This window comes from Antedon bifida, chromosome 1 (assembly GCF_963402885.1).
Source record: "Antedon bifida chromosome 1, ecAntBifi1.1, whole genome shotgun sequence".
Lineage (NCBI taxonomy): Eukaryota > Metazoa > Echinodermata > Crinoidea > Comatulida > Antedonidae > Antedon > Antedon bifida.
The window spans coordinates 26534161-26550197 of record NC_136226.1 but is presented as its reverse complement, the minus strand read 5'-3'; the positions used below and the strand labels follow the sequence as shown (position 1 = coordinate 26550197).

Below are 16037 nucleotides of genomic sequence, written 5' to 3'. Positions count from 1 at the left end.
AAATCATTTTCCCATCTGTCATGGACACTCTTCCATTTTAGTGAGGACATCAATTCTGTTATAGGGGTGTACATATCAGCATAAAGAATGATTCTAGCTACTCTATTTTGAAGTACTTGAAGACGATTAACAAGTTCTAAGTTACAATTTGACCAAACATTACTACAGTAATCAAAACAGGGTAATACTATTGCATTAGCAAGTAGTCTTAAAGCAAAATTTGGAATATAATATCTTAATCTACGAATAATACCGATACGTTGTGATACTCTAGAAGCTACTTGTTCAACATGCTGTTTCCATGACATAAATGAATCAAATGTAAGTCCAAGATATTTAAAATTGTCAACTCTTTCGACATCATTGCCATTAATAGAAACAGAAATATTATTGAATTTACTAAGTGATATTCTAGTTCCAAATAACATAAATTTTGTTTTCTTTATATTGAGGGTTAGTAAATTGTTATCAAACCAGGTAGTGAACTTACTAACATTTTGATTAATCATGTTCTGTAGTAGAACTGGATCAGATGAGGAACATAATATTGTTGTATCATCTGCATACATGATACATTTATTATTTATCACATCTGGTAAAGAATTAACATAAATTATAAAAAGCAATGGCCCAAGAATTGACCCTTGTGGTATACCAACAGTAATAGGTTTAGAAAATGACAAAGATGATTTGATATTTACAACTTGTGATCTTCCTGATAAGTATGATATAAACCAATTTAAGGCATTACCATGCACACCGTATTGTTTTAATTTACTAAAAAGCAGATTATGATTTATGGTGTCAAAAGCCTTTTGCAAATCTAAAAAAATAGCAGCTGTAACATTACCTTCATTTATATTTTTTAGAATGTAGTCAGAAAAATCAATGAGTGTCGTATTAGTTGAATGGTTACGTCTAAAACCAGATTGACAAGGGTTTAAAATATTATTTTCCGACAAGTAGTAATAAAGTTTATTGTGTACTATTCTTTCAATTATCTTTGAAACTATAGGCAATACTGAAATTGGTCTGTAATTTCCAACATCAGATGTATCTCCTCCTTTGAACACTGGGGTAACTTTAGCAGTTTTCCATTTACAAGGAAATGTTGCTGTAATAAACGACAAGTTTATTATGTAATTAAGTGAGTGACATACAATGGGACCAGCTAATTTTAAGAGCTTAACATCAAAACCATCCAAGCCTGAAGCTTTGTTATTTGAAAAGCTATTGATTATATCAAATACACAATCAGGAGTTACAATGTGAAAATCAAAATTGTTTAAAATAATGTTAGTAGGGTTAGTGTTAGTATTACAAGGTAGATTATGTTTCTTAGCAAGATTATTACCAATAGAAGAAAAATAATCATTAAATTTATTAGCTATTTCTTTATCATTATTTGAGAGTCCACTACCAACCCGAACAGAGGAGATAGCTTGTTTTTTATCAGGAATAATTTTTTTAATGGTTTCCCACAATTTTTTAGAATTTGTGGTATTTGCTGTTATAGCATCTGTACAAATTTTCTTTTTAAGTGATCTATTTAGTTTATTTGCTTGATTCCTCAAACGTTTTGCCTTATTCCAGTCTGCCTCATCATTTGTTTTATGAGCTTTCTTAAAATAATAGTCTCTATCTTTTGTTAATTTTAGGTATTCTTTAGTAATCCATTGAGGCATTGAAGTTTTTACTCTCTTAATTCTACGAGGTGCATGTTTATTGCAAGCATAATTAAATAAATTTGACCAAATATCCCAAGCTTTATCTACATCAGAACATTCCATGACTAAACTCCAATCTTGTTTTTTAACAGAGTCAATGAAATCGTTCTCATTAAACTTTTTAAAAGACCTAGAATTTGTTGTTTTTGGTTGACCTTTTATTTTCTTATACTTGCGAATTAAGTAAATTAATGAATGGTCACTTATTCCAAGACTATAAACTCCTGATTCAGAATACTTCTTGAGATTTGAAACAAAAATAAGATCTAATATTGTTTTACTTGAATCGGTGATTCGTGTACTCTCATTAATTAATTGTTTTAAGTTACTATGATTTTCTAAATTCTTAATTTTAGTTTGATTTACCTTTTTGGAAATATCAAGGTTGAAATCTCCTAGTACAATTACTTCATCATATTCAGATGTATAATGTTGGAATAAACTATCAATGTCTGTTATGTAATCTATATTGGCACTCGGGGGTCTGTAAACTGTTCCAACAAGAAAAGGCTTAGTATGTGGTAAATTAATTTCTATCCATAGACTTTCAACATTGTCAGCAATGTTATTTGTTATTATTTTATGTACAATACACTCTTTAATATAACACAAAATTCCACCTCCTATTTTGTTTTTCCTATCAAATCTGCAAATATTATACCCATTTATAGTGAGCTCTGTGTTATCAATATTCTTATCAAGCCAACTTTCAGTTAAACATAGTATGTCAATGTTATTTTTATCTAAAAGTACATTAATTTGATCAACTTTGTTTCGCAGGCTTTGAACATTTAGATGCGTAATTTTAAGCCCTTTACCAAGATACAGATCATTGTTTATAGGATCATTAAGAAATGGTAATTCAGATACAGTATTTTTAATAAAGCAGGCGGAACACCACCAATTGTCAAAGTTATGTTTAACCATTACGCAGTTTACATGAAAATCTAATGTGCAACATTTACATGAAATATGTGATTCACATGATTTTATGTACTTTAAACAGTCGGCACATGTACCAACTGTTACACCTTTATTTGTTTGTTGAGATTGCTTTATGTTTGCAGGATGTTGTATGCAAGATCTCTTAAAAAAGCAATATAGTTCATTGCGATAAGTTTAATACCAGACCCATTCAAGTGAAGTCCATCCTTGGCAAGATGTTGTAGACTGATGTTTGAGTTGTCAATGAATGCCCAGTTGAGTGTACTGCACTTGTCATGTAGCCTAGCATTGAATTCCTTGACCCAAGCATATCTACCTGCGTTTTGATGCATAATTAACGAAGAGATTGCAATATGGATAGATGTGTCGGCCTCCCTGATACAGTTACATAACAAAGTAATGAGTTTGATGCATTTCATCGGCATACAGTCATTTGTGTTGTTTGTTCCACAATGTATAATAACGCTTGATGGGTTTTGCTCTTGTATTAGCACAGGTGCTAATTTGATCCACATTTCAAGTTTGCTTCCTGGGATACAGCAGTTGATCACTCTCATACGACTAGACATTCTTCTCCCAACTAAATGTTTTGGAATAGAGTCACCGATTATGAGCACAGTTTGTTTTCTACCACCATGTGATGTTTTAATTACTGGTTGAGGATGAGACGGGGGTGCTTCATTGTGACGGCTAGTCACTGCATCTGTTGATGGATCTTCACAATTCTGCGTACACTGCTGAACATCAGATTGATCATTTGATGACGGTCTCAAAGGCATAGATTTTGAAGGCTTTGTTTCAGGTATATTCATCACTGTAGAAGTTTGTTTGATTGGATAAGATTCTTCCATCTCAAGTGCACTGAATTGGTTACTAATTGGAATTGTAATAATGTCAGATTGCAATGGCACAGTTACTGTTTTACATTCAGATGACCCAATACTACTGGTGGTTTGGGTTAATGATTGGCAGCATATAGTGTCTGTCTGGCAGCATTTGTTTGAGACTTCCACTTTGTTAGATATGTTTGTAGAATGCAATTTTGAGACTTCCACTTTGTTAGATATGTTTGTAGAATGCAATTTTGAGACTTCCACTTTGTTAGATATGTTTGTAGAATGCAATTTCTCCATCAGGAACATATTGTGCTTACACATCTCTTGAAACACAGCAGATAATTGGGTAAAATTTGATCTCATATCTCTGAATTCTTCCAGCTGACTTTTCAAGTCATCTATTTTTGCTTCCAAAATATCAGTTGAAACACGTTGTTCAGTTGTTTGGGTTTGACTTTCCATCGATAGTACAGGAAAAACATGATTATTTGGTGAATCTTTCTTAAGAGTTAAATCATTATCATCATCTTGAAATGAAAGTGTATTAGTTGTCAACTTGTGGTTCTCAATAGCTGCTAAAATGGATTCATCGCTAAATCCATAGAAACTAGTTGATGGGTCTAGGTAACTATCAAATAGATGATCAATTAGGCTCAAATTGGCCATGATTTCAGGACTTACCCACCTTAGTATATCCTGTGTATTGTATAGACAACAGTTTATTTGGGCTTGGCTTGTCTAGGTCCTATTGTCCTATTGTCCTAGTCCAAGAGATAACTTGAATGACTCAGCTTGGTGTACTAGTATCAGCAATAAAGCTTGAATAAAATGAGAAGGTGGCCTAGGTTTTTACCTTAAAATTCCACTTCTGTCAACTGTTAATTTTCAGGAAAAAGTTGGATTCCTGTTGCAGACACTTTACTTTGTAGTTGAGTTGAAATTAAACAGCAAAATCCTTTTGATAATAACATATTAACTGGAAAATGTTCAATAAACTCATAACTACCATGAATGACCATTGCCAGACATTTTCAGTGTTAATAGGGGTATCCTTTGAATATAGGTTGGGCACAGTGTTAAAATGTTGTTGTTAATATGTCCCCTTAATACGTGCAATAGGGGTGTCTCCTCAACTGAGGGTGTCCCCTAATAGGGGTCCTGAATAGGGATGGAAGTTATATTTATTGTTTGTAGATAATTATAAACAAATACCATTTCATAAAAATTTTTATCAAAATATTTTGTAATTTGTAAGTACTATACTGTAATGTACATGCTTATATAATAAATAGGAATATAATAAATATTTCTCAACTTTATTTATTTCCCTTTTGTATCTCAAGCCTTACTTTACTAGTGTTGCTGATTGACTGACTGACTGTACTACTAATAATGATAATGAAAGCATGTATCTGTAGTTCCATTTTTTTAGGCTATTGTTTTAACACACCTTTCAGATATGGCATTAAACAACTGTGATATTATGAATATCAAATCTTTACATTGATAAAAGAACTTAAAACTGCGAGTTTCTACTCTGCAGTGTAGGCTTCTAATATTATGGATTGTTAATTGGACTGGGACCTTATCACCACCACGCCAATACACACGTACAACCATGAATTAAACTGTCAACGATTGTTTAGATTTGCTGGAAACAAGCATAAACCATCACGAGCTCTTCTTAATTAAAACACATAGATCTTTTCCAATTGATCGTTAATTTTACAATCTATTATAAAACAAGCAACGATCTGTTCTCTAGGATCTATTTTAATTTTCTGTAATATGAGCGGAAAATCTTGGCAAACGATTATAAAACGAGCATTGAGCTATTCAAGAGAATTTATTTTAATTAGGAATTTTGTGAGTTGACTATTTTAATCTTGGAAACTCATTTTTAAAATTTATGATTAAAATTACCCAAGATAACTTGTGGGATATATAGTAATATTATGGTGAAGAAAATGAACGGCTAAGGAAAAGGATGTCATGTTGTCAAATTTCCAAAAAAACTCCCAAAAAACAGTTAACACATATTGTATGACATAGTATTGTTGGAACCTGTTAACAAATTTAGCCTAAATAGGAGATGGGATTATACTGTATGCTGTAAAATTATGTTTTAAATACAAAAATATTTGTTATTTATTGCAGTAAGATAATTAATTGTTTTTAATATATTTCAATTTCATCGAAATAAATTATTATATTCATTATTTTGTTATGTTGTCAAGCTGTAGTTACATTCAAGGAAACTATTAACATTGATTGTAGCTGTTTATGAGTTAATGTCTGACTAATTTATTTTCCCAAATCTACCGCATCCCTCATCTAATCCCCTCAGTATATTATTCACTGACAAACCCTTCATAAGTAGAGGTTAAAATTCCTACAATAACATCCGACTGCCTACAACTCTTCTCAGTTATTGGAGAGCTATTCCCCTGTGTCCATTTGACCTTATGACCTACCGATACATGGCTTACCCCTTCCTCATTGTAACTCAATTCATGTAATGGATTTTTATTAACAAGGGTACTTAAGTATTAGCAGTTGATTCACTATCAGGAATGAGCAAAAAGCTTGGTTATAATATGACGTATAAATTATGATGCGGTGTGAATTAAACGGCATACTTCAATTGTTAATTATAATGAAGGGTTGCACATAATTAATGTTTAGTGTTGCTATTAATCTTAAAATGCCTTTTTTTTTATTACCTTTCAACTACAGTCATTTTTTTGTATTATTTTATCTTTCTCTGGATAAAAAAAAATGTAAATGAAAACTGGATTTATAATAATTCACTAATATGAACAAGCTTTTGGTTTAATTAAAGCTTAACTTGCTATGAATAAAATAATTCAATTCAATTTTTTGGGGGGAGGGGGGAGAAAAAAAACATGGAATTAATATTCTATGTTTTAAAAAAGTGATATTAATTTGAATACAGCGATAGTAATATACTACTGTATCTAAAAGCATTTCTAATTCGCAAAATCATTTTGTAAAACAGAACATATTACAGTATGCAGTGCACTAAGTAAAATCACAAATGTCAAAAACATGAATCGAAATGGCAATTATTTTAAAACATCCGGATAAAATTCAATTAGTATCTATGGCAACCATACCTTATATGGCATCTCTCCCGTCAGCAATTCCCATAGTACGACGCCAAATGACCAAACGTCTACCTTCTCGGAACATGGTTCGTTACGTATAACCTCAGGAGCCATCCATGCCACTGTACCAGCAAACGACATCTTTGTACTCTTTTCGTTGAGCTGACGACTCGTTCCAAAATCGGAGATCTTTACAATGTCATTATTTGCCACCAAAACGCTAAAAAGGATAGAAACATAGATTAGAGTATTTATTTTTCGTATGTTAACACAAACAATAAATTGGCGAAAAAATAGCATCATTAATGATTCTATTGAGAAAAGTTCAAAGTGTTTTGGTTTTTTAGGTAAATTACTCAATACTCATCTTTTAAAGACTATTAACATATTTTTTTTAAATAATTGTCAAGAACTTACTTTGGTGATTTAAGATCTCGATGCAGGATCTTATGGCAGTGGAGGTAGTGCATACCAGTGGCAATTTGTTTGGTCCAATCCACCATCAATTTAGGAGGAATCTCTCTGCCTTCTCGTAACACCTCATACAGCTGGCCATATGGACAGTATTCCATGATGATGCAAAAGCAGGGAGCCTGAGTGCTTACACCTCTGAAGAAAAAAATTAAAAATATTTTTGAAATTTAAATACTACACAAACTGATGATGATGACTTATATGTTCTGAATGGCTGTTGATAGTACTAGCTAGCCTGATCTGTTGGCTGAGAATTGTCAAATGTTTGACTGAAACAAAAATGTTTCTAACAAGCATTAGTCTAGAGACTTTGAAGAAATTGGAAGAAGATTAAATTATATGGCTAATAATTATATATTACTAAATTTAGACAGTTTATGTAAAAATGTGTAGGATTGTGCTTTTGCATATAGTATTTTTACAGTAAATCTGCTTATTGCCATGTAAATGAATTGGTTTCGTATAAAATGAAATGTTTTAACCATTTTTTCTGATACTGATTAAACACACATTCATACAGTACCTGATGGCAACTAGATTTGGATGATTTAACCTCCTCAGGTGTTTTAAATCCGTCTCTTTCTCATCTCGTACTTTCTTTACTGCAACTTGATGGCCTCTGAGCGTGCCCAGAAACACTGCTCCCTGTGCACCACTGCCTAGCCATTGCAGACCTCGAATATCTTCAAATGGTATCTCCCAATCATCTATAAACATTTAAGGAAAAAATTCAAATTTAACCATGACATTACAATTTTCATATATGAAATATAAATTTCTGATAAAATGTTTGAAATTTTTAATAAGACAGCTGAAACACACACATTAAGTATTTCAATATTTATCATATTATCATTTTGAGAAAAACTAAAAAATGGAAACAATACAGCAAGTTCACATAAATTTACAATTAAGGGATCAATGTCAACATTATTCGGATTGAAGTTACTACAGTAACATTTTGTTGATGCAACCAGCAAGTATAAAATCTTTACACAATTTCTATTAAAATTAAAATATTTTTATTATACTTTGATTTTAGTTTAATTCTGTTTAATTCATAAATTGATAAACGTTTAATAGTTGTTTAGTCATATTTTGCGTTTTATCGAAATCAATAGAATCTCCATACTGACCTCGGGCAAGCTTCTCAGCTACTGCTGCTTTGCCAATAATTGTCCAGACTGGTCGAAGGCAGCCCCACAGGCCCTGCAGGAACCCACGCCGTTGATTTCCATTTATGGATACCTGTACGCCACTGGTTAATGCATTGTTGTTATTAGTTGGGGGCGGCATCGTCTCTGATTTTATAATCGGTCTCGGTGAACTAAGGTCAATGTCTTCCCCATCCTCCAAAGAAAGCACACTGTGAAATAAAAACAAATTTAAAAATTCAGTTTTATATAATATATACTGTACATAAGTAGGTACAGTAGATGGGACTACTGTACATAAAATATAATTTGCACTACTGTTAAATTTAATATAGCTGCCACTACAGTAGAACCTATCGAAGGGACACCTTTGTGACCTAACTGAATGTCACTTTAAAAATGTCCTTAATTAGCGATATCTCCTGAATTGGCCAAATGTGTTAAAACATTCGGTAATGATTATTTGTTTTACAGAAAAAGTATCCCATAATAGGAGTAACATCCCCTGAATAGAGGAATAGCAAAGGAGGGATTTTTACTGTACTGTATTTTTTTCTTTCCAAAAATTAAGTGATAGAACATTTATCTTGATATATTATTTTGTTTCAAATTTTTTTTATTCATTTTTATTCATTTTATTTTATTCAATCGAACCCAACAACATAATTACCGCCACTAACTGAATGACAAATAGGAAAATGTTTTATTTTATTTTTTAAAAGCAAACATTTATTACAGGCAGCACAATAACAACTTAAAGCATATGGTATGCTTTTTATTCTAAAAAAAAAAGTTATGTCAAAACCGATTAAATCACATTTGTGTAGATAGCTAGGTTAAGTGCCAGAAGGCCTCACATGACCTATACATAATAAACAAACTACGGTACAAAAAAAAAGCAAGTACTAAAATATGTTATATTGTATTATTAGATTTTGTTCGAACGTGTCGAATGGCTTATCTGGCTTAAATTGATACAATCTACAGTAGTTATAACAAACATACTTATTATTATTGTGTCAATAATACAATATCTAATTTTTATTTTGTACTATGTATGTACATGTGTCCGGCTATGTACGTTTATCATTTGGTAGCGTACATTTATCATTTGGTAGCGTACATTTATCATTTGGTAGCGTACATTTATCATTTGGTAGCGTATGCTTATCATTGGTAGTGTAGCATGTACAGTATGTTTATCATTTGGTAGCATACATTTATCATTTGGTAGCATACATTTATCATTTGGTAGCGTACATTTATCATTTGGTAGCGTACATTTATCATTTGGTAGCGTATGCTTATCATTGGTAGTGTAGCATGTACAGTATGTTTATCATTTGGTAACACTAGCGTACATTTATCATTTGGTAGCATACATTTATCATTTGGTAGTATACGTTTAACATTTGGTAGCGTACATTTATAATTTGGTAGCGTACGTTTATTATTTGGTAGCATACATTTATTATTATTTGGTAGCAGACTTTTTTCATTTGTTTCACTGTAAGTTTAAGTCATTTAACAGTAGTGCATCCTAACACATTATCATCGTCGTACGACATCCCTGTCAAATCAATAACTTTAAATTCGCACCGTGCTCAAATTCACACATCCATAAAATATGCATAGTTTAAAAATTCATCTTAAGACTTTATGCAAGAATAGGTAAATGTAGAACTATAATGGTCTCCAAAGCCTCAACCAAGATCGATTGTCGTTTGAAATCACTTTGTTAAAATCCCATAGGCAAATCTTGTAAGGCACGACTAGTGAACCAGAAGATCCCGTCAACATGTGGCCTTAAATAAACCAATTGCAGCTGCCATGTGATTCTGTAATCTCATAAATATCTTATAGTTGAGTTTGGCTTCACATTAGTTCTCTATCTGTCTATTTGATTTATCTACGCTTGTAGAACACTATTAACAATATATATATAATTTGTTTCTCCGAATTCTCTCAATGCCAGCATGTTCGCTGTGAAGTTCTGTGCGATATAATTATCAAATTTTTCGTTTCCATCCAAACTGTCACATATAATCATGGTTAAACGAACTGTTATATATTACACTCAACTTTTTTTACATTTGTAATTTAAAACTGTTGCATCCCTAGCTTGTCGTTTACATGACGCCTTATCGATAACTCTATCGTTACTTTGCGTATGATTGCATCGCTTAGCTAAACAATACTGATGTAACAGTGCTTCTGTATGCCTATCATGTTTAGCATCCCAACATCATGGATATAATTGGTTTAGCTAGGTTAGTTGAGTGCTGCAGTGATCGAACCTAAATTTGCTACAAATCTTAATTTTATTGTTATGACCCACCTTACGAAACCCTAGTAAATGTTAGAATCTTGACGTCAACATATAATTGCTGAACTTTATATTTGGAAATTAATTATACTTTATCATGAAATCACCATCACGAATCTCATAACATCTATTTTGTTGGCATTGACATAATTAATGTGGATGTTAGCAACAGTAGACCTTAAAAACGGTTTCTGCTATAATGCAGTATACTAGTAATAATACAATTCAGGAACATTTTCTACTCTGTTTTTAACCATTGTGTTTATGACACAAGCTATGTAAACAGAAACTCATATTATAAATTTGATAGCCTATACATAAATAGATTGCCCTGTATATGGCATTAACTATCACGTCATTTAACAGCTATATTGTTTGCCAATTGTAATCAGTTAAGCCCTAGATATTTATACACTTACAGTATTGTAAATACAGAAGAACAATATGGCGTTGAGAGCAAAACATGATGTCATGGAAAAGAATCGGATTAGTAAAAGGCATGGGTTCGAGACCTGTCTGTCGTAAATGTTTTACTGTCATTGCCTCATCCTTCAGATAGGACGTAAAGCCATAGATCTAAAAAAATTCACTTTTGGAAGACAAAAAGCTTACTGATATCAAAAGATTAGAGTATCATCTCCTAGTGTGTTTACAGTTTTTACAACATTTTTAATTATATTTTACACAGAATTGAATACATTAAAATTGTTCATTAGTCTATGAATTATTAATAATAATTATTTTTTGAGTGGACCCCATTTAGAGGACACAGTCCCATGGTCAGTTGCATATACTGTATTTTATTGGTACTGTATAAAAGAGTGGTATTACTACACTACAGTAGTTGTACTGTAATTAATAAGGTTTAATCAAATATTACAATACACTTAGAGTTTAGAAGATTACTGTAGTAAGGCAAAGTTCAATTTGATTACTTTATTCAAATAACGTCATTCCTTATTGTAAATGTCAAACACTTTTTTTGTTGAATATTGGAAACATTTCTTGCAACAAACACCCAATTTGCAATCAACAGAATAACATGAATATTCATGACCGTGTTATTGGCACGCAGCCAATGCTAGAAGCAAGTGAAATGCACACTGAAATATTTAATACAGATTGTATTCATCTATTAAAATATTTATTATTAATACTAATTTAATCTTTTAAAAATGTAATTGAATTAATTACAGTTGCAGTATAAAGTATTTTAAACTTCATCAGTTGGAAAAACAAGAATTACAGTACACTAAATGGTTATATAAATTTATAAAATTCATGGTTATTATATGGTATTTTAAAAATACATTACTCTGTATGTGAGTGACATAAGTACAATATTGCAAAATGGAAAATAAATTCTCAAATCTCGTACAGTATATTCTGAATAAATTAAAGTGGAGGGAAATTGCCAGATGGGTTATACCATTTTCTCAATGGTCATACGACATTTACCATCTACTGTATCATATTTACAGAATTTATTTCTATAGATATTAACATGAAGGTTCTTGCTGCTGATTGGCTGTTCAGTAAAACATTAATGGGAGGAGTGCAACAAGCTAATATTGACCTAGATAAAAGCCAATGTTTAATGTTTTTTATGATGAGAATTAAATATACAGGTATAATAAACGTAAATGTGTATATTTTCCACAGAATTGTTACATCCCTCCAATTAGGCTTACAGTATGCCGTTAAATGTTTAACCTTTAACCTGAAATGGTGCTAGTGAGGTTATTGAATTGAACATGTACTGTATTGTAGAGAATACTAAACAAGAAATATTTCTTGGGGTGTGCATATGTCCATTTGTAAATGCCCATTTTTCAGTCTTCGGAAGTAATTACTAATAGCTTCCACTGTTAATGTTTTGTAATAATTCTGTTCTCCGGACTATAACTTCGCGAATAATAAGAACATTTATCTATTGATGTTGATGCAAATCTCTGGACAGACTTTATTTAACCTTTAACTAAGTGCATAATATTCTAATAAGATGACAACAAGTTGGGGTAAAACAACACTAAGGTATTAAATGTCACAAACTGTTATAATTGTCAACAACGGTGACAAGAGTAATTAGAACGTCATCGGCATCACTATGACTGTCAAACCAACAGGGTCTCGCATAGTTCACATGATGCGTCACTCGCAGCAGATAGTTAGCGTGTGAATCAGAGGATGATTAGAAGATGACATTTATATCTTGTCATCCTTGTCCACCTGTGATGGACCATTCGTCCACCTGTATTAAACATTATTCATAATCACCTGTTACAAGTGGTAGGGGTGATACTTTCATTTAACGTTTTGTTACTTTGTTTAAATTTTCTATACACACAGTGGTTTTATACAAATTATCATAAAGTTAGCCTCTTTTTACTTTACAATTAATGATGATTACATACCGGTCAATATATAAACTTGCTAGTTGCTATACTATTTCTATTTATTTTATAGAATGTATCATCGTCCTTGTGGAAAGTTAGTATTTTGTTGGCTTAGTATTTTGTTGGCATAGAATAAGCTCAATTTGTTTGTTTAATAGTTGTTTAATTGTCTTCAATGGCTGTGTACAACACTTGTGGTTAGGAAAGGTCTAAGTCAATTTTGGTTGGATGTGTCTGTAAAGTAGAATACAAAAGGTGGTACTTAATAATAGACTTGATGTCTAGATTGTATTGTTAGAAGTATTAATTACCACTTTCATTGTTTTTATATCAAAATTTGCTTCATATTTTAGATTTAGATTCAGCCATTGCTGGTCTAAACTGTACTAAAGTACAGTACAGTAGAACCACTCCTTTGAGACACCCCTATTCAGCAGACACTCTTATTCTAGATATTGATAATAATATTTAGTTCAGGGGACATTATTATGAGATACTATTATATTAAATGGTTATTCATACTACGGGCCACTTTATTGTGAAATGAAGGAGAGGCAATTACTGTACAGTATGTTTTTAATACTACAGTATGTACATTCTAACCCCTATTCTGGAGATTCTTATTAAGTGTCCCCTTAATAGAGGTTCCACTGTACTTTACAGTACTAGTCTTAGTCGATGTAATGTAGGTCATTTTCTTAGGTTATATTTCCTTTGTACAGGTCAAAGGGAATGGAATATAAATATCAATTTTAAAAAAAGGAAAAACCCTCATTGCATACATTCAGCAGGAACCTATTTTATGTATAATAATCAAACATACTGTACAAATAAAAAAAATGAAAAAGTTTTATTCCTGTAGTACAATACAACATTCTTTTATTGTCTCTACCAGTTTACTACTGTTTAATAAATTGTCCATATCACCTCCTTATGGAACAATTTGACAGACACTTTGAAATAAAAACTTGTTACAAACACACCGAACAGATGTTAAATATTATGTATCATCTGGACGATCAGGTTGAAATCTAGAATAAACAATCGGCACCTCTTTGGTAATAACTATAACTGATCAATCAAAGGGGTGGAAAAAAGCCCCCTAGTGCATTTTAAGCAACACCCCTCTAAATGACAGTCAAACGGTTAAGATTCAATGATCACACCGACAAAAACAACGCCAAGGTTTAATTGCTTATAGTAAACATCAAAGTGAAAGATGAAATTCGAGTCAACTGATCAGCTCCGACTTAACCACAAAAAACAGTCTACTGGTGCTAATTAACCCTAGAGTTGCCGCCTCCATTATTCTAAACGTCTTTAAATCTCTTTTTCGGAAATCTTTATCCCTTTTCGGAACATCAATTAAGAAGATTACAAGCAAATCAATATGTACTTCAAAACAACAGGAAGTGAAGCATTACAAACATACCTGCAAACAGGTTACCCCTATTGTTTTTTTTAACTTTACTATTTGACCTTTGTCTTATCCTTATATAAATACAGTACTTACAGGTTAGCAGATTTGCTAAGAAGATTAAATGTAAACTGCCCTTGTCTGACTCATCACCACTAACATTGATATTTTTGTTGTGTAGTAAACCCCCTTTTTACACAAATTGTCATAATGAAATGTCATTATCATTTCAATATAATTAACAAATAGCCGTTTAAAAAAAATTGTGAAAACAAATATTATTTACATTATCAACTAAATAATAACATTATCATAGCTTATTAATGTTTGTCACATACACACATTATCAAAATATGACGAATTATGTGTTTGTGGTAAAATGCCATACTGCTTTCTGATAACAAATATTAATCGGCGTCTTTAAACAATTTATTAATATTTAGTATTTAGTAGATTTTTAATAGCATTGGGAATTATATTCTATTTACCCTGTATTATGAATTAAAAAATAATTGAATGTCAATTTTTTGAACATCAACTTTTAAATAATCTTAAATATTTTATTTTCCTTCATGCACATTTTTTATTTTATAAATATTTGAAGAAATTGAAAGAATTATAAATAAATATAGGTCAGAAAATTAGGAATATAATAAATTACAATTACTGGAGATAATTAAATAAGATAAATAAAAACATTATTTATTTATTTATTTTTATTTATTTATTTATTCACGATCCAACAGTGTACTGTAAAGAAAAACACCAATACAGAATCGGCATAAAATATAAATTTGATTTACATAAAAAAAGAACAAGGAAACAAACAGATTTATATATTATTAAAAATGACATTAAAAGCAGAAGTATTACAACTAAAAATATCGATGTAAGGAAACATTTGAACTAAACTATTATATGAATGAGCAACTCAACAAAAAATACCCTTTTTTTTTGTTTATTTTTATTTAAATATTTAAATTTAAATTATTTATATTTCTTTTTGACAAATTTAGAACTCCCTAACAATTATTATTGTAGTGTACCCACTATACTACTATACAGTACAATAGTACATATTTTGTTGGGTACATTATAAAGAGGTGACATTTTGTTGCAGGTTTATAATAGCCAAAGGGATGAGTCATAAAGGGTGGGCGTACCAGGCCGCTTGTTATGATTGATGTGTCCTATCTCGGCTCAAAGTCCCCGTTCCTCTGCAGGTGATCCTATCATGTGACTATCCGTCTCGTGCTGACTCTTCAGCATTGCCTGAAGCCGGCAGGTAGTATTTCCACAAGGCACAAGGCTGGTTTGTGGGGTAGATAAATAATTGGAATCAATTATGTTCAATTCCTTTGGGTTAATAAATTGGATTTTGACAGCTTGATCAAAACTAGCATTAGTAATTATAGAAAACTGCTGTACATGTCCTGTTTATTATTGACAGTGTAGGCTCAACAAGAAAATAATATAATGTACAGTATGTTTATTGTATAGTACTGTATGTATTTTTATCATGGATTTTTTTTCGAATTCCTTGTTTACTGTAATTCTTATGACCTCTCTGTATCTGTTCAATCTAAATTACAATTTCATTCATATTTTTTAGATTTATTGAACAAAAATGTTGC

At 31.3% G+C, this 16037-nt stretch overlaps 1 protein-coding gene across 1 annotated transcript in view; it reads right to left on the bottom strand.

Moving 5' to 3' along the window:
* The window catches only part of LOC144848072 (mitogen-activated protein kinase kinase kinase 13-B-like), a 39404-nt gene that overhangs the window by 8745 nt on the left and 14622 nt on the right, over window positions 1-16037 (bottom strand). Inside the window, exons 3-6 of the mRNA XM_078704748.1 lie at window positions 8247-8476; window positions 7634-7817; window positions 7054-7245; window positions 6646-6856 (exon numbers count right to left, since the gene is read on the bottom strand). Coding sequence (XP_078560874.1) covers window positions 6646-6856; window positions 7054-7245; window positions 7634-7817; window positions 8247-8476 — 817 coding nt within the window. The remainder of the gene's footprint in view (window positions 1-6645; window positions 6857-7053; window positions 7246-7633; window positions 7818-8246; window positions 8477-16037) is intronic.